We start from the raw sequence: 20,899 nt of genomic DNA on the forward strand, positions 1-20,899 counted from the left end.
CTGGTTTAATTATTCAGCCTCTGTGATATTAACTCTTATCTTTATCTAAATTGAAATACCGGTTTTCTCTGCTGAATACAGGTGCTGTGAATATATTTTAAAGCCCGCTCATGGCTATAACAGGTAATAGGTGTCCTGAACCGGTTCTACTAACATCTTGGTTTAATCCATGTATCATAAACATGGAGCATTCCATTCTGTTGTTCCCAACACAAATCCACTGCATGCACAAAGTTTTGAGTGAAAGAATATAGTTCATGTCCTAATTCTATATGTGCACATGCTAACTCTAAGCAACTTGTCAATTGGTCTATTTATTCTTTTTTTAAGGTTTTTGAATTATAATATTTTCTGACTCTTTGCAACTTTTCAAATGGGGGTCATTGATGCCATTGTTATAAACAAAAATGTTCTTCAAGGCTGCAAATGTATTGTTATTGTTACTTTTTATAATTCATTTTTCTATTCCTCTCCTATTCATATTCCAGTCTCTTATTCAAATCAATGCCTTGTTGTTAGGGTCATTTGGACCCTAGCAACCAGATTGCTGAAACTGCAAACTGGAGAACTGCTGAGTAAAAAGCAAAATAACTCAAAAACCACAAATAATAAAAAATGAAAACTATTTGGAAATTGTCTCAGAATATTACAACCCCTTTAAGCAGTAGGGTTAAAGTGGAAGGCAAATTCATGTCTTCTCCTTTTCCATATTAAAAGCATTTCCCTTAGCCCAAGTTCTCTTGGAATTGTAAGAGAGATATAATAGATTTTTACTGTCTCACACAATCTGCCAACTGGCTGCAACTCAATAACAATGCACTTGAACAAGGGACAGACGTTAACTGTATGGATGTACCAGACAGTTCCTAAGATGCCTGAACTTTTATTGCCAGTAATATTGCTTGGATTTCAGTTATTTTAAAATGCAAAGGAAAACAGAGATTCCTTTCCAGCTGTTGTATTGTAAAGCCATGGTGTCTGTAAAACAATATGATTTCTACTAAAATGCACGTTTTAATTGGAAAAGAAGTGGATTTTTTATAAAGAAAAAATACTAACAATAAAGGCATGTTAAAGTCCAATTGAACTGAATTAAATAATGCAGTTTATTAATAAAGTTTTTGCTGTGTTCTCTGCACTAATGATTCTACCACCTTCCCTCTCATTTCAATCAGAGGCGTCCGTTTACTAAAGCGCGGTAAATTCGACTATATGTTTCCGCAAGTTATAGCTGCGAATATGTTTCCACCAAATTCTTCACAGCGACTAAGTTTACTAAACTGCGATGCACTCATTTTACGTTAGTGGTAATTTCTGTGAGTTGCAAATTAACAAATTAAGTTTGGGAATATTTAGGCTATAAAATATAAAATAGTCTTGTTTTATGGCATGATTTATGGCCAGATATGTATCGTCAAAACTGCTAAACTTTATAGATATTATCAAGACACAGTAAACAGATTTCACCCAATCAAATATGTATGCATCATATAAATCCACATTTCAATACATCCAGTCACAAGACTTACCCCCTGCCAATAGAATCATATAAAAAAAAACATAAACAAGTTTTACCAATCAATCTGTGTGCATCATATAAATGTAGTTTAATCTAGGCTGACAAAGCCTTTGGTCCCTCCTAGCCATAATTTGTCTTTCATCTGAAAAAAATGCTGAAGCAGCAGACAAAAGAATAATCCAAAACATCTTGGATTATCCTGTCACTTCTCTCTTCTCCTGTCAGGAATGGCAACAGGAACAGAATGATGGGTAAAACAAGGTGCTATGGGATATTTCCTGTCCTCTTGAGCATTTTCTGTCGAAAAAATAATTTGCCGCCACTATATAGATGGCGGTAAAATTTTGCCAAAATTCTGTAGTAAATGTTGTCTTTCACACATTTCGCTGTTTAGTAAACCGGAGGTTACTGTGTACGTAGCATTATTTTCAGCAAATGCGATAACTGGCGAACACGTACTCTTGCGCAAGAAAATTCACAAATTTATATTTACCGCAGCTTAGTAAACTGGCGAAAACATATTCGCCAATAAATTTGTCTATATTTAGTGTGCATATTTTTACCGTGCTTTAGTAAATGGACCGCTGGGGAGAACATTGACTATGGCAGTGGGTCCAAATACAATGTGCATTAGGAAATTGACATTCTTTCAAAGATATACCTGAAAGAGCAGGTCAAAGGCTATTTAGGGTGAGATTTGTTGTGAATGTGTACTTGCTATCTTAGATATTCTTGAAACTATGACTAATTGCCTGATACACCAATATTTTTCAACATGTATACCAATTTCATGAGCTAAAGGTCAACCTGAATAAAGGTTGGACCTATAAGGTGAGCCCTGGTCAAAGGTTGGTCCTATAAGGTGAGCCCTGGTCAAAGTTTGGACCTATAAGGTGAGCCCTGGTCAAAGGTTGGACCTATAAGGTGAGCCCTGATCAAAGATTGGACCTATAAGTGCAGCCCTAGTCAAAGGTTGGACCTATAAGGGGAGTCCTGGTCAAAGTTTGGACATATAAGGTGAGCCCTGGTCAAATGTTGGACCTATAAGGTGAGCCCTGATCAAAGATTGGACCTATAAGGGGAGCCCTAGTCAAAGGTTGGACCTATAAGGGGAGCCCTGGTCAAAGGTTGGACCTATAAGGGGAGCCCTGGTCAAGGTTGGACCTATAAGGTGAGCCCTGGTCAAAGGTTGGACCTATAAGGGGAGCCCTGGTCAAAGGTTGGACCTATAAGGGGAGACCTGGTCAAAGGTTGGACCTATAAGGTGAGCCCTAGTCAAATGTTGGACCTATTCGGGGAGCCCTGGTCAAATGTTGGACCGGACCTATACAGGGAGCCCTGGTCAAAGGTTGGACCTATAAGGGGAGCCCTGGTTAAAGGTTGGACCTATAAGGTGATCCCTGGTCAAAGGTGGGACATATAAGGGGATCACTGGTCAAATGTTAGTGTGGGGCCTAGGAAGAACCAAAATTCCCTTTGTGCTTCCAACTTCCTGACTGCACCAGCTTTTCTCTTAATGTATATGTGGGGCAGAGGGAGGAAGAGTGTAGGGATTATTCATCATGTGTTATGGAGGGACCTGGAAAGTTAAATAAATCTTTAGCTAACTATGGAGGGAAAAAACACAAATCTATGCTAACTGCATTATTTTGTAGATGTAATTCATTAAGTCTTATTGTAACCACCAACCTGAGTTTTGCAATGAGTGACAACATAAGTGGTCCTAGGAAAAAATAACACTCTGGTTTGTATCCAAAATAAAAAACTTGCAACACAGAGGCCCTTCCTGGATTTTACCGGCAATGTGGCTAAAGGCAATAACAACACATGGGTTCTAGAACCCTCTACATCTCACTGTTAACCAGTGCTCCACAGAATATATATAGAGAATATATATATATATATATATATATATATATATATATATCTTATTTCCCCCCCCCCCCCGAAATAAGAGGATGCTCTACTTTTTAATTTTTGGAAATTCCAGCATTCAGACACTACAACTGTGCATGTTCCACACATGCCTCGATTTTTTTTAACTTGTCAGTAACTGAATAAAGAGTAACAAAAGGTCTGGCATTTGGCTGCACTTTGAGATGATATTGCCAAGACAGGACATAAGGCCATCAATGTGCTTCTTAACACCAACCAGGTGTTTGGGCCAGGTCGGAACTCTTTACTGACGTGAGGTCAGGAAAGTAGCAACTAATATGTCAGAGCTTCGGAGATACAAACAGAGAAATTATGGAATTATATTTAAAGGTATTTCCCTTAAAATAAACTGTTGGTACAGGTATGGGACCTGTTATCCAGAATGCTCAGGACCTCGGCAAACATTAAATAAACCCAATAGGTGGGTTTTGCTTCCAATAAGGATTAAGTATAACTTAGTTGGGATCAAGTACAAGCTAATGTTTATTATTACAGAGAAAAATTTGGATTATTTGGATAAAATGGCCTTTCCCTAATTCTGAGCTTTCTGGATAACGGGTTACCAGCTAACGGATCCCATACATATAGTATAGTAGCACTAATCAACAATGCATTGCGGTAAACAATTAAACATACCACGTGGTTTTCAAAGGTGCAGAGCTCCAATCTGCAATCTGTTTACCCGCATGCCACTTACCTGACTAATCAGATCCCACCATTACAAATTATTGGAGAACTAGTGATTAGCATGTGATGCCAGTGGAGTAGACATTCACCTAGAGGATTTCAGGGGTGCTGGACCATCCATTCACCCCAAAAATCACACGGCTCCCAACCGATTGCGCCATACTATAATAACAGAAAACTTTTGTTGCAAAAGAGAAACCATACATGTGGAGGTTTTCAGGGATAACAGGTATTTCCATAATTTGCACCTCCATACCTTAAAGGAGAATTCAACCCTTTAGAAAAAAAATCCATACCCCCACCCCAAGTAGACGCCCTTCCCTCTTCCCTCCCAGCCTAACTGCCCGGGAAAATGCCCCTTACTTTTTACTTGCCCCTCGGCGCAGATTCGGGCATCGAAGTTCACCGCAGCCATCTTCCGGGTCTTCCTTTCTTCTTCCAGCGCTTCTGCAATTTCCGTCCATTTTGGTGCATGCGGCGCAGTTGTTGCAAACCGGTAAATTGCTCCAACTGTGCATGCGCCACTTCACCGATCTCCGCCTCAGCTTAGATTGCTGCGTGGAACTCTGATGCCTGAATCTGCGCCGAGGGGTAAGTAAAATGTTAGGGGCATTTCCCCAGGCGGCAGTTAGGGAGGAGGGAGGGGGGTCTACGTGGGGTGGGATGTAGGGGTTTTTTTTTGCTAAATGGTTGAATTCTCCTTTAAGTCTACTAAAAAATAAATTTAACATTAATTAAACCTAAAAGTGTTGCCTCCAATAAGAATTAATTATATCTTATTTGGGATCAAATACAAGCTACTGTTTTATTATTATTGAGAAAAAGGAAATAATTTTTAAAAATTTTAATTTAATTTGATTAAAATGGGAGATAGCCTTCCCGTAATTCAGATCTTTCTGTATAATGGGTTTCCTGATAACCGATACCTGTTAACCACAAGAATAGCAGTTATGCCAAGTCACAAAAACCAGCCTGTTGCCATTAGCCTGACTGGGTACCATATATACGCGAGTATAAGCCGACCCAAGTATAAGCCGAGGTACCTAATTTTACCTACGAAAACTGGGAAAACTTATTGACTCTAGTATAAGCCTAGACACAACTACAGCCCTGTCTCCCAGCAGCGCACATTCCACCAAAGCGACCCCCCCAGCGATCAACCGGACTTCTTTACAAAGTTGATGGTGACAGAGAATTGCCAGATTACTGTGTGCATTGTCCCACTGTCTCACTACCATGTGCAGAGGGTGCTGTGTGATATTGCCATCACTGTTAATCTTTTGTATAACCAACAGAGGGCGCTGTGTGATATTGCCATCACTGTTAATCCTTCATATAACCAACAGAGGGCGCTGTGTGATATTGCAGTCACTGTTATTCTTTCATATAACCAACAGAGGGCGCTGTGTGATATTGCAGTCACTGTTATTCTTTGATATAACCAACAGAGGGCGCTGTGTGATATTGGATTCACTGTTATTCTTTCATAAAACCAACAGAGGGCGCACTGTTATTCTTTCATATAACCAACAGATGGCACTGTGTGATTTTGCAGTCACTGTTATTCTTTCATATAACCAACAGATGGCGCTGTGTGATATTGCAGTCACTGTTAATCTTTCGTATAACCAACAGAGGGCGCTGTGTGATATTGCAGTCACTGTTAATCTTTCATATAACCAACAGAGGGCACTGTGTGATATTGCAGTCATATAACCAACAGATGGCACTGTGTGATATTGCAGTCACTGTTATTCTTTCATATAACCAACAGAGGGCGCACTGTTATTCTTTCATATAACCAACAGAGGGCGCTGTGTGATATTGCAGTCACTGTTAATCTTTCATATAACCAACAGAGGGCGCACTGTTATTCTTTCATATAACCAATAGATGGCGCTGTGTGATATTGCAGTCACTTTTATTCTTTCATATAACCAACAGAGGGCGCACTGTTATTCTTTCATATAACTTGGTCTGTCGGCTGTTTTATTGGCCTGTGTATGGCCAACTTTGCAGTCTCTCCCCAAGTGAACTGTTGGTATAGGAATGATTACAAGTGACTGCAATCTCAGCTACCGCCCGCTGACCCGAGTATAAGCCGAGGTAGACTTTTTCAGCACATTTTGTATGCTGAAAAACTCAGATTATACTCGAGTATATACGGTATTTGGACTTCCCCTACAGCTAGTGGTTATCGAAACTGTAGTGTCTGTTCGAAACAATATATACTGATAGAATGCTGAAAAACCTGTAACAATGGGGTTTTTCGGCACCTCACAGCAGGGCAGTCTCATGTTGGATAGAGAACAAAAAAACCCTATAGACGCCAGGGCCTATAAGATGCACACAGGCCATGTCACCCGCAAGGGATCCCTAGAACAAGAGAAATGATGGAGGCCCAGCGCACATCATATGTTCCCCATTCATGTGACAGACTAGTTATTAGCATCATGTGATGACAACAGGTTGACAAACCCCAAAAGCCCCTTGCTCCGGGAAGAGGGAAGTGCAGCATTCTAATTGCGGTCATACAGTGGTTTCTATGTGCATTACAGTATCTGTGTTTAGTGTTTCAGTGCACTCTCATTACTTAACTCCCCACAGAGAAGTCTCGTCATTTAACCACTGCATTCCCATGTAATGGAATGCACAAAAAAATTACACCACTTGGAAACACAATTGAAAACCCTTGTATGTAAGAACCCTAAAGTTGGCCATACACAGGCCAATAAAACAGCCGACAGACCAAGTTGGCAGCTTATTTCCCAGTGTATGGGGCCCTCCGCTGGCTTCCCTCATTGGTATCTGGCCGAGAGTCGATGTCGATCAGGCAGGGGTAAAAATCCTGTCGGATCCCGGACTGCATCTGTTCGTTGATACGGTCCCGATCGTTGGGCCCTAGGGTCCACAATTGGATCAGCCCGATATTGCCCAAGGTGGGCATATCGGGGAGAGATCCACTTGTTTGGCGAAATCGTCAAACAAGCGGATCTCTATGTGTATGGCCATCTTTAGTGTATTCGGGTCATGGTGCCTGTTGCCCCAAACATCTTGTTGCCCTTTGCCACCGTGCTGCTCACACCCTCCCCCCCCCTAGTGAGAGGCGTAATTCCATTCCAGATCTTCAGTCTTCATCTTTCAGGAGGCAAGGTACTGGCGCATGTGCAGTTGAAGCAGTTTGTAGTAACTGCACATGCACCAAAAGTGCTGTGAATTGCCGAAAGGATGTAAGAGGACCCGGAGAAGACCGAATATCTGGAAGATGGCGCCCATGAGTGCGGCTGCGCTTACTCTGCAACGATACGTCAGCAATGTATTCGGGACATTCAGGGATAATTAACTATGCGGGGGGGAGGACTATCTAGGGTAGTAGGCAGTGTCGGCCTGGGATGCCAGAGGCCTAAGGAAAACTAAACCCCCAAACAGGGCCCTGTCCTCAAACTAATAAAAAACCCTACCCTCCGTAGTCCCCCCTCCCCCACACAGGTGTTAATACCTGTAAATGCCCCTAAGTCTTTAATTACCCCTCGATGCAGACTCAGCCCAGTGGAGCTGACGGGCGCCATCTTCACCGCTTCGGAAATCTTCGGGGTCCCTTCGGCAATTTCTGTGGCGGTCGGCGCATGCGCAGTTGTTCGGAACCGTATAATTCCTACACCTGCGCTGATACGCTGCTTACTTACTGAAGTCTCCTGAAGCGTGAAGATTGCGCCCGTGAGCTCTGCTGTGCTGACTCTGCATCGAGGGGTAATTAAAGACTTAGGTGCATTTACAACACCTGTGTAGGGGGGAACAGGGAGGGGGATTATGGAGGGTAGGGGGTTTTCATTAGTTTTGGGGTTTAGTTCTCCTTTGGCGCAGCACCCCTGACCCTAGGGCAGGCCTTTATAGTTATACCATACAATAATAAGAACTGAAAATGATAAAAAATTTAATACGTCAGCGTTGTAAACCTTTAAAGATTGTTTGCAGGTAGGGTTGCCACCTTTCCTGGAAAAAAATACCGGCCTTCCTATATATTTATCTTTTTCCCCCTATTAATAACATTGGCATCAACCATCATCTTAAACGGCCAGGTGGTAACCCTATTTGCAGTGGGATCCCTAGGACGTGACATCACTGCGCTAGTGTGCATTGAATTTATGCCCAATTATCAACCAAAATTGTGGAAAATCACCAGAAATAGACTGGGGAAAACTGTTGAAAATAGGGTAATCCTGAAAAAATAGGGGGGTTGAAAGCTCTGAATATGGGGTGGCTTTAACTATAGAGTAAACAGGCACTGCAACTGCTAAGGGATCTTACATTAATAGTAATCCTAGAGGAGCACTGACTGCTCACAAGTGTCACAATACAGTTGTATTTCTTCATCACAAGCATAGCCCTGAAAGTTATAGTTCCCCTTTAAATAAGTAACCATAAAAAGTGCGTTATAATAAATTACATTTCGAACTATTGGTTTAACACTGTAATTGGAGTTTTAGAGTCAGAAAAAGAATAGTAGGTAAAAGAGCGGGTAAATAAACCAGAGCGAAACAGAAGGTGGGGTAGAAGCGATGCCAGCAGTCTCCAGTAGGGGGCGCACAGTGTAACGTTATTAGCCGAGAGGTGTGGGCGTGGGTGTAAAGGACTCGCGGAGTAAATCAGAATACATACCCTGCGCAGCTCTCTCCGTTCCACCGATCCACCAACTTCGTCAAAGTTCGCCTTCCCAGCAAGAAAGTACCACCATGCCGGTCAAAGGGGGGGTCAAGTGCATCAAATACCTGCTGTTTGCCTTCAACTTCATCTTCTGGGTGAGTTTTTGTGCTTGCGGGAACTCGGGTGTAGCCAGAGGAGAGAGAAGCCTGGGCTGAGGGCGTGTTCGGAGCTCGGGAAAGGGATACAATATTGTAACATCTGTGCCCTGAACCCTACTGTCTGTGATACATTGTAACGCTTGATATTCTCTGTATTATATTATAAGTACAGGGACGGGTATGGGACCTGTTTATCGGGACTTGGGGGTTTTCTGGGTAAGGGATATTTCTGTATTTTGGATCTTCATACATTCAGTCTACTAGATTTTGCTTCCAATATGTATTAAAGGGGAGGTTCACTTTTAAGTCCTAGAATGGCTAATTCTAAGCAACTTTTCAATTGGTCTTCATTATTTATTTTTAGTGTTTGATTTTCCAGACTTCAAATGGGAGTCACTGAACCCATCTAAAAAAAAAATGCTCTGTAAGGCTACAGATTTCTGCCTGGTTGCTAGGGTAACGTGGACCCTAGCAACCACATTGCTGAAATTGTAAAGTCGAAAGCTGCTGGATAAAAAAAAGTTAAATAACTCAAAAGACAGAAATGATAAAAAATGAAAACCAATTGCAAATGTTCTTAGAATATCACTGTCTCATACTAGTTAAAGTTAGTTTAAAGGTGAATAATTGTATCTTCGTTTGGATCAAGGACAAGGTACTGTTTTATTACTACAGAAAAAAAGGAAATCCTTTATACCATTTTTAATTATTTGATTAAAATGGAGTCTATGGGAGATGGAGGGATAACTTGTTTCCGGGTTAATGGATCCCATACCTGTATATAGAAGTATAGGACTTGTGAACTTGATTCAGTCAGCTCCGTTTTCACCTTTTCATTCAAAGACAAACTTTTTCCAGTGCAGGTGCAGTCAATGGCCACCATCCATGCATATACTGTAGAAGGCACAGCACCGATTTTTGATTAAAATAAAAAGCCTTTATTTAGTACATATAAAGGCTTTTTTATTTTAAACAAAAATCGGTGCTGTGCCCCAAGTTTTCTATAGAAGTATAGGTGCAAGGTTGTACTATCAAGGAAATCAGGCCAAAACATGGTTGGTTAAAGGACCAGTAACATCAACAAATGTATTTTTTTTAAAGTAATAAAAATATAATTCGGTGTTGCCCTGCACTGGTAAAACTGCTGTGTTTGCTTCAGAAACCCTACTATTGTTTATATAAATAAGCTGCTGTTTTGCAATGGGGGCAGCCATTCAAAGGAGAAAAGGCTCAGGTTACACAGCAGATAAGCTCTGTAGAACATAATGTTATCTCTTATCCACTATTTAACCTGTGCCATATAGCCTTTTTCAATTTCCGCCATTGCTACACAGCAGCTTGTTTATATAAACTATAGTAGTGTTTCTGAAGCAAAGTGCAGGGCAACACTACATGATATTTTCATTACATTAAAACACTTTTTCACAGTATAAAAACAGTGCCAGTTCTGTGGGTAATGCCCCCATAATACAAGGTAGTTTACATACAGTTCCCGTTCCATGGGTAAAGCCCCCGGAACACAAGGTAGTATAGATACAGTGCCAGTTCCATGTATTATACCCCAGAACACAAGGTAGTATATATACAGTTCCAGTACTATGTGTAATGCCTCCAGAACACGCAGCAGGATAAATACAGTGTCAGTTCCATGTATAATACCCTCAGAACACAATGAAGTATAAATACAGTATCATTACTATGGGTAGAGCCCCTAGAACACGCAGCAAGATAAATACAGTGCCAGTTTCACGGATAATACCCCCAGAACACAAGGTAGTATATATACAGTGTCAAATGTGTAATAATCCCAGACCGCATGGCAGAATAAATGTGTTGCCTCCTTCATGTATTACATATCCATCCTGTGTTTTGTATGATAGTCATTGTTGTTGGTTTGACTTAATTAGTATCCACCCATTATTTTTGTTAATGCATATTTATAAAGTCTAATCAGATTCCCTAGGGCTGTACAGTAGGATAGTGGATACATCATACAACAATCAGAGGTAACCGGCTAAAATGAGAAGTGTGTACATAACCGTAATATGACTCTTCTCTGTCTGAATACTCTGCCTGGTGGCTGCTTGTGGAGGGTTAAACTGGAGTAGGGAGTATTTACACTGTGTGTGTGATTAACTCCTTTAGTGCCGGAGCAAATTCTTCAGGGCAGGGCAAGGTTCGGGGCTCCAGTGTTGAGAAACCGCAGCAGCTCATAATGTAGCCCATCTGAGAGTTTCAGTTCTGCAAAAACTGAGGTATCTTAAGTCTTATTGTTACATTAAGGTTAAGGACACAACACAAGATACCCCTATGTGACGTGGTCATGTGTACAAATTAAAAAAAAACAAAAAAGCCCGCTGCAGGACTCTAGTTGAAGTTGCTAAACCTGACTGTTTTGCCAACCTGACTGTCCCATCTCAGCCTGTCAGTTAGAGTTTCTAATGCTAACGGACTCCTGTTGCACGAATATGGCAGCCCCCTCATAGAGGAACATAGGGCATCAGACAGGTAATATAAAAGCATTATGCAAATACTGTATGCCAAAGTTATAAGTAGCTTTCAAAGGCAATATTATGATAGATGTAAAAAAGTTCAATTACTGGTGTCAGTATCTCTCTTTAAGTCTATTTAAACCCAATAGGATTTTGTCTCCACTAAGGATTAATTATATCTTTGTTTGGATGAAATACAAGGTACTGTTTTATTATTACAGAGAAAAAGGGAATCATTTTTAAAAACTAGAAAAATTATTTGGATAAAATGGAGTCTATGGGAGACGGCCTTTCCGTAATTCAGAGCTTTCTGGATAACGGATCCCAGACCTGCATGTGTTTATAATATGTCTGCTGGCATCGTTAAATGGCATCCTACATGAAAAAAAACATAGGTGTAGGGCTGCAGAATAAGCCAGCATTATATAAATAGTGGTTTATAATAACCCACTGGAATGCACTGAAATCACATGTATGTATGGCAAGATGGGTGCACTTTTGCTTTTTTTTTTTCAAGGGGAGGTCAACAGAATATTGAGCCATTCAGATGCAAGGTTTCAGGGAGTAATGATCCTGCTGAAGTTACCCCTTTGCAGACAAACCATGCAACACCTGTGTAAATATTTGGCTTACAGGCCCTGTTTCACTCGCCCCAGATCAGCCAGTATTGAAAGTAATTTATTTTTTTGCTTCACTTCTGCTACAGCAAGCTATGATAGCATGAGAAGAACAGCAAGGATAGGGTTAAACTTTAATGCAAATCACTGTTTTAGTGAGGTTTTTTTTTGTTATACCTCCCCACCCACCATACAAGACAATTGCCACCTTTTAATGTCACCAATCTCTCCCAGATATGCCCACCTTGAGGGCGATATCGGGCTGATCAGATAGAGGGCCCATGGATTGGATCACAATAAGGAGAATACAGTCGGGCAGATCGAGGATCGCATCAACAAACAGATGCAGTCCTTGATCCAACGGTATTATTAGACCCGCCCAATCGACAACTGGCCGACTCTCTGCCAGATATCAATTGGGGAAGCCTGTCGGAGGGTCCCCATACATGGTCCAATAAACTTAATCTAATCTATATGTGCCTGTGTATGGGGCCTCAAACTAATTAGTGGCAGTGAATAGGTTAAACTATAATGGAAGCCTGATGTTCTGATCCCTGGTTGCTGGCTCCCAGGTTGCTTAGAATCTGTCAACAAGTGAGACTGTGCTGGAACCTTTACAGCATAATTGCCTGATACACCACTACATGTATTGTTGGCTTTGCTTATTTACTTGCTTCTTTGTTTCCCTGATGACCCTAGTTCTGTGCCTCATGTACCCGTGTCCCATTATCATTACCCCATGTGGAAGATGCTGAGCAGGTGACATGGGAAGGATGAGGGGGGACAAGGAGCTGGGCTGTAATGTGCTGCTGCTACGGTTGCCACCTGGCCGGTATAAATGATGGTTGATCCCAATGTTATTAGTAGGGGAAAAAGATAAATGTATAGTAAGGTCGGTGTTTTTTTCCAGAAAAGGTGGCAACCCTAGCTGCTGCTGTGCATAGTGTCAAACATCTTCTGACTATCCCTAACTCTGAAACACTCTTCCCAAAAATTATCTTTGCTTGTTAAATGGCAACTGGAGAATGCCCTGTAGGGAGGAACTCCGCGATGCTGCTGGAGCCGTCACGTCGCCATGCGACGAAACGCAAAAGATAACAGGAAGTGATGGAGAAATCCTTACCTGCGATTTCTCCTTCACTTCCTGTTATCTTCAGAACATCCGACACGTCATGTAGTTCTTACCTGTGATTTTCTCCTTCACTTCCTGTTATCTTTAGAACATCCGACACGTTGCATGCGTTTGTCGCATGGCGACGTGACGGCTCCAGCCGCATTGTGGAGATCCTCCCTAAATGATGTGCCGTGTTTGATTTGGGTCTCTTTAAACTGCTGTATCAGTTCGGATAACTTTGCAGACCTATGACCATAAATATACTAGGTATGCACTATTTTGGATTCGTCCGAACCCCAGAATCCTTCACAAAAGATTTGGCCGAATACCGAACCGAATCTGAACCCTAATTTGCATATGCAAAGGGAAGGGAAAAACATTCTTTACTTCCTTGCTTTGTGACAAAAAGTCACTCGGTTTCCCTCCCCGTCCCGAATTTGCATATGCACATTAGGATTCGGCCGGGCGGAAGGATCTGGCCGAATCCCGAACCGAATTCTGGATTCGGTGTGTCCCTAAAATATACCAACCCCCAATCTATCTTGGTTCTCCATTGTTCAGGTCTTGATTTCTAACTGGTATAACAACTAGTGCAGAAGTGCATACCGTATATATTGCATACAGACTTTGACACACACACAGCAATTTGGGTTGTTTTTTTCTTTTTGTTCCTGCTCATGCTACTAATCTTCTGTTGCACTTTAATAGTAGTAGTGTTTGATCTGCAGAACATGACCCTGACCCCTATTATTGCTGAGGCTGCCAATAAACATACCAATTTAATCATACACAGAGACCATTAAAGGGATAGTATACCCCTTGTTAAACATGTTTATAGGTATGGGATTCAGTTATCCAGAAAGCTCTGAATTACATAAAAAGGTGGACTCCCATAGACTCCATTTTATCCAAATAATCCAAATTTTTAGAAATTATTTCCTTCTTCTCTGTAATAATAAAACCGTGCTTTGTACTTCATACCAACTAAGATATAATTAATCCTTATTGGAAGCAAAACCAGCCTATTGGATTTATTATAATAGACTTAAGTATGAAGATCCACATTACAAAAAGATCTCTTATCCGGAAAACCCCAGGTCCTAAGCATTCTGGATAACCGGTCCCTGTACAATGAATAAATAGGCTTGTGCTGAAATTACTGTTTGTTTAAATAATGAAAAAAAACGATGTTTTTATTTTTTTGCTATTTCCTAAACTAAGCTAATTAATTATATCTTCATTTGGGATCAAGTACAAGCTACTGCTTTATTATTACAGAGAAAAAAGGAAATAATTTTTTTAAATTTGGATTATTTGGATAAAATGGAATCTCTGGGAGACACCCGTTCCGTAATTCGGAGCTTAATATTGAATCTCCTCTGTGTTTGGTTATACAGGTATGTGTCCTGTTATCCAGAATGCTTGGGACCTGGAGTTTTCCTGGATAACAGATCTTTCCATGGTTTGGATCTTCATACCTTAAGTCTACTAGAAAACCCTTTAAAGATTAAATAAGCCCAATAGTTTGGTTTTGCTTCCAATAAGAATTAATTATATCTTCGTTTGGGATCAAGTACAAGCTACTGCTTTATTATTACAGAGAAAAAAGGAAATCATTTTTTTAAAATTTGGATTATTTGGATAAAATGGAATCTATGGGAGACGCCCATTCCGTAATTCGGAGCTTTCTGGATAATGGGTTTCCATATAATGGTTGCCATACCCGTAGTAAGTTGGTAATTAGCTTCCCAGTGCAAAGGATGAAGGGAGGCAGTTGCTTATACAGAGATCAGTATCTAAGCATGAAAGCAGTGCGGCTCTATAATAAAAAATATGGGGTGTGCCATAAGCAGAGCATTATTCCCCATTTGTGCTAGGCTACAGGTGACTTTGGGTATTGACAGAACCGATATTTTCCGCCTGAGCTCAGCCGCAGTCAAAAGTGCTGTGTGTGTGGCGAGCTAAAGATTGTGTACATACAGCTTCCTTTGGGAGGTTAAAGGTGGAATCTTTTTATGGCTTTCCTTGTGCAGAGTCGCTAACTGGTGCAATGGCCACTTCATCCGTGGATTAATTTACAATTGTTTGTTTGATGCAAAAAGAAGCATAATGAGGCCTCTGTGATAGAAAAGTGGTGGAAAGTTAACCCCGTACTATCGCTGCTGCCTGGAGATATCTGCAGAAGCACAAAGCTGGGATTAAGCTGTCTCTCCTGTTGAACATAAACTGTTGGATAGGCCAGTTTGATTGAAGATATGTTTATTCACGGGAAAACCAGCTCAGGATGGTTACACAACAGAAAAGAAAAATGGAGATGAACAAAATGGGTTCCATGCTTATTCAACATCTAGTAGGAAGGCTGGGGGGGGGCTACGTAACTCAAATTGGCACCCCGAGCAACTGGAGGGGGGGTTATAAGGCAAACATGAGAATCTATTACCTGTCATGCACTAAAAAGTAAAAAAAAAGCACCTGATACCACCCATGCCGCAAGTCATTAAAGGAACAGTAACATCAAAACATTTAATTGTTATAAAGTAATAAAAATATAATGCAGTGTTGCCCTGCACTGGTAAAACAGCTGTGTTTTCTTCAAAAATGATATTGCTCATATAAACATACCTCCCAACATTTTGGAAGTAAAAAGAGGGACAAAAATGTTTTTTCCGCACGTAGCACAGCAAATTGTTTGACCACACCCCTTTCTGTGGCCACACCCCCTAATTACCATGTTTGTTTTACAAAATTTGGCAGGTTATGAAAGTTTGAAAGTATTTCTCCTTATCTAAACTGTGTTTTTGTGTCTCAAAATTGTTACAAAGTATCTTATTTGCACCTGTTACCTGGGCTCTCTGCTAAAAGCCAATTAAGTGAGAAACTTTGTTTCTTTTACTGGCTGTTCAGTGCATAGAAAAGAGGGACTTTCCAGTACAAATGAGGGACTGTGGGTTGAGCTGTCAAAAGAGGGACTGTCCCTCCGAAAAAGGGACAGTTGGGAGGTATGATATAAATAAGCTGATGTGTAGCCATGGGGCAGCTATTCAAAGGAGAGAAGGCTCAGGTTACACAGAAGATAGCAGATAAGCTCTGTAGAACATAATGTTATCTGTTATCCACTATTTAACCTGTGCCATATAGCCTTTTTTTCAATTTCCGCCATTGCTACACAGCCGCTTGTTTATATAAACTATAGTAGTGTTTCTGAAGCAAACCATCAGTTATACCAGTGCAAGGTAACACTACATGATATTTTCATTACTTTAAAGCACTTTAATTTTTTGGTGTTACTGTTCCTTTAATTTCAATTAACTTCCTGTGCGGGTGGGTCCTAAGGGCTAGGCCACACAGGAAGATTTCAGGGAGATTAGTCACCTGGCGACTAATCGCTGCGTCTAATCTCCCCGAATGGCTTGCTGGTATCTTGCACCCGCTAGCGCTAAAGTCGCCTCACGAGGCAATTTAGAGCGATTTTGAAAAACGTATCGCCGCGTGTGAATGGGTGCAGGCGACTTTAGCGCTAGCGGGTGCGAGATACCAGCAAGCCATTCGGGGAGATTAGTCGCCTCAAAGACGTGGCAATTTGTTGCCAGGCGACCAATCTCCCTGAATCTTCCTGTGTGGCCCTAGCCTAAGGGTTGTAATTTTGTGAAGCCCACAGGAGAGGACCCCCCCAAAATGCACACAATATAAATACTTTTGTTCAGCATGTTATTAAAATATTCAGTTTTGTCTGAATTCCTCAGGTTAGTGAGTGGGCAAAATGCAGAAAACTGCCTATTCTTGGCTCATATAATTACAGAGCTGAGAGCGCTGGCACTTGGCAGTAAACAGACAGGGTGTGGCTGCTTTTCTGCCTCTCTCAAATGTCTGTACATTGTTTGGCCAACAAGACGGCAAACATACAGAAGCGCAGCATGGCCCAAAGCTCAGCTATTTGCTTTAGCACCCTGTGCAAATGAGTTTGTGTTATCTAATCGGGTGTAGTTTTCCTTTAAACAGGATATGTGGCCTATATATATATATATATATATATATATATATATATATATATATATATATATATATATACACACATTCTGTCCAATTGGTCAGCACACAATCAGGAACATTTCTAGAAATTATATTTTCTGTTTGTAAACAGTAGGGCTGTTAAAGTGCCAGATCAGTAGCACTTCCATTGTATTTTAGTATTTAGTCACGGAGTGCTCCCACAACCTTTCCTTTTTGCTGTTAAAAGGGGAAGTAAACGCTTATACACACACCCATAAGCAAAATATACTGGACTCTGCCAAATTAAAGCCTTATCTTTCTCTGTATTTTATAATACTGCACTAATAATATGCCCACCTCAGATGAATTTGTATAATCCTTTGTCAACTTCCATCAAATCTACAGTGTCAGTATAAGGGTCAGGGCACAAAGGCAGATTCAGGGAGATTAATCGCCCGACGACAAATCTCCTCTTCTTCAAAGCGGCTAATCTCCCCGAACTGCCTCCCGTGCCTTCCTCGTGAGGCAACTTCGGGCGATTTCAGAAGACGAATTGGGCCGAGTGCCATCCCGATGGTGATTTACGTTTTAGCCGGCGGGAAGGTAGTTTGGGGAGATTAGTCGCCCGAAGAAGAGATTTGTCGCCAGGCGACTAATCTCCCTGAATCTGCCTGTGTGCCCTAACCCTAAAAGTACCATGCAGTAGATCCTATAGTTTGGGGTTGCCTTTTGTTCTAGGCATATTTAATGGCAGCACAGTGTGACTTAAGTCCATAATTAACTAGAGAAAATGAGTTCTATAAACACCAGCCCCTCTCTTACCCAGCTACAGCTGATGTCTCGTTTTTAAGGAAGAGCTCATTATTTAGAGGACCTACCTGGGAAGGACAAATTATTGAATTGTCTTCTGTCCCCCTCACAGTTGCACTGAAGAACCAGGGAGTCGAGCTGTTTGTTTGGCTTAAGAAATAGAAATTGAAAAAAAATTAAAAAATGGAGTAATAAAATGATAGTGCCCCTTTTGCATGTAGTATGTAAAGTTTAGTATATAAAGTTCCGCTTGCTTGCATTGTGAAGTGGCATAGAACATCTGATAAAGGTACTGAATGGGTTAAGGGCGCTTCACATAGTAGATCCCATAACTGCATCTTGATTTTGTTACCTTTTTAGTTCTTTGACAGAATGTACATCAGCTCTTTGCCTGGAAAATAAAACTCCCTTGCAGTGCTTGAAGGGAAACTTACAAAACTGGATTTTCTAGGTTTTGGAGGGGGGTGGGTGAGTGGGTTGGCATTCTCCACAATACCCATGGTTTTTACTGTGCTGATGTACTTAGATATTTGTTAAAGGGGCAGTATATATATATATATATATATATATATATATATATATATATATATATATATATATATATATATATATATATGTATATATATATATATATATATATATATATGCTCACACACACAGCCAATGTAATAATTAATCTAAAGAGCTGCTAAGAGCACTTAAGGGGGACAATGTCATTAAAAGAGCCGGGAATGTGTACAGGTGGGAGCATTACAACATCCCGCAAATATTCTTCTGTATGGATATTTTTTTTTTCTGAAGGTTTTGTCAGGGTGGAGACTGTGGTGGTGAATCTTTTCCATGATTCAGAGAGAAGGTCCATGTGGGGCCTCTACGTTGTTTGTGTGCCTACTGTTCATTAGCAACCGAGAGAGACAGGAGCCACTTAATAAAAACAAATGGGTACGGTCATTGTAAAACTCATCATCCAAAATCTGTATAAACGCAGCTCCTCTCTGGTTTTTACAAGATAATTATGGCAATTTCAGCAGTTTGGGCGAAGTTGATGCTGATTGTTGAAAGTTTCACCTGTTCTGGCTATTGCGGTGCATCATGCTTCTTTTGGATGGGGCACTAAACGCATGCCTCTTCTGCCTGCCAAACTCTTTTTCCAGCTTTCTGTAATTCAGGAGATCGGGGTGGTGTATCAACTAGCAGATGACCAGGGTCGGGGTCTTTTTGTGAGCTGCCAGTGGGTTGTTGTGAGGGTGACCAAGACGGAGGCTCAGGGGTAGATAATTGCCTTGGGCACGATTACATTTTGTTCCGCCACTGCTTCTGGCACTTTGTCTCCAAAAACTTAGAGGTGGTTTGGCCTGGAAAAATTATTTTAGGAAACAATTTAATGCTTGCTTTGTGGTTGGGAAATTTACATTTCAGGCCAAACTTGGGACCTATCAAGGATAAAGTGCATGTGTTCACATTTCCATTTATACAATCCCATTACTCATTTCAAAGAAACAGCCAATAGAGTTTCAGTAGACAATTGTCTACGACCGATATATGGACAAAAATGTTCCTGTCGGATCAGGGACTGCATCAGCTAGTTTATGCAGTTCTTGCTCTGATGGCTCCTATTCCCACTGTTATAATCCCATCATTTAGTCGTAGGGTGATCGGATTACGCCCCGATAAACCCACCTAATTTAAGTGGGGATATCAAGGGAAAGATTCCATTTGGCAACCTCATCAAATGAGCAGATCTATCCCATGCAATGAATACGTGTATTTTGCCAAATGTCCCAGTTTAGAGTCCTGAAGCGGGTCAGGTACCCATGGGTTACCCGCAAAAACCTGCAGTACCCTGCGGGTTGTGTGTATAGGCGCGATTCTGCGGGTTTGCGGGTTGGGCCGCGGGTCTTCTTTTTTCTGATCACGTCTACTTTCGATGATGTCACTTCCAGGTTTACAACGGCAGCACTTCCTGTTTTACTCCTTTTTTTTCTGATCAGGCCTACTTCCGATGATGTCACTTCTGGTTTACAATGACAGCACTTCCTGGTTCTTGATGGTCATTGGGTCGCGGGTCTGGGTTGCGGATAAGGTACTTGCAGGTCGGGTCTGGTAGCGGGTCCAAGTGGGTAAGAATGTGGGTTGCGGGTCCAGTTGCGGGTTTCTGGTACGGGTTCCAAAAAATGGACCCGCGCAGGACTCTATCCCAGTTCTCCATTACAATCTCAATGGCATATCACTTGCTTCGAACAGTGAGTTGGGGTTATGGATAAACATGGGGTGGGTAATTGTGGGCTTCTTAATTCTTTTCTTTTTTTTTTGTTTTACGATATGGAATTGTTGATGTGTAGATGGATTACATTGACACAAAGTGTTTGTGTTCATTTCACATGACAGCCTCACGTTATTGCATATTGTAAATCTTTAACTAAAGACAAAAAAATCTGCTTTTGGTTTCATTTAGAGCTGGAGAGGTTTAGCCAGGACGCAGCCATTAACCAGTAATCGCTACCTTAGTTTCACCTTCCAGCTATCAGATTACAACATAAGTGGTTAGGGACAACGCAGGAATAACACCTGCTCATAGTGCTTTTATGTTTGTTACTTGATGGCTGGAAACTGCTTGAAGCAGATAAATATGTTAGGGGCAAAACACAAATATAGAGCCCCTCTTCAGGATAAAAGTGTACTTTTATGCCTCTAATGCTAAATATACCTTCTCCAGGGTCTGTTCAGCTCACTCCATGTTGCATAGCTAATTTGGGTTGAAATGAGACAACAGTCCTTTAAGTTCAACATCTCCATATGACCCCTGTCACATAATAATATACAGGTATGGAATCCGTTGTCCAGAGCCCTGAATTACGTGAAGGCCGTCTCCCATAGAATCCATTTTATCCAAATCACATTTTTAAAAATGTGATTTCCTTTTTCTTAGGTAT

General features: G+C 41.1%; 1 protein-coding gene across 1 annotated transcript in view; it reads left to right on the forward strand.

Moving 5' to 3' along the window:
• Positions 1 to 8,777: 8,777 nt before the first annotated feature.
• The window catches only part of cd9.S (CD9 protein S homeolog), a 35,828-nt gene continuing 23,706 nt past the window's right edge, over positions 8,778 to 20,899 (forward strand). The window contains 1 exon segment of the mRNA NM_001091992.1: positions 8,778 to 8,940. Within this exon segment, the coding sequence (NP_001085461.1) occupies positions 8,875 to 8,940 (66 nt within the window). The 5' untranslated portion in view covers positions 8,778 to 8,874.

This window comes from Xenopus laevis, chromosome 3L, assembly GCF_017654675.1.
Source record: "Xenopus laevis strain J_2021 chromosome 3L, Xenopus_laevis_v10.1, whole genome shotgun sequence".
In the NCBI taxonomy this organism is placed as follows: domain Eukaryota; kingdom Metazoa; phylum Chordata; class Amphibia; order Anura; family Pipidae; genus Xenopus; species Xenopus laevis.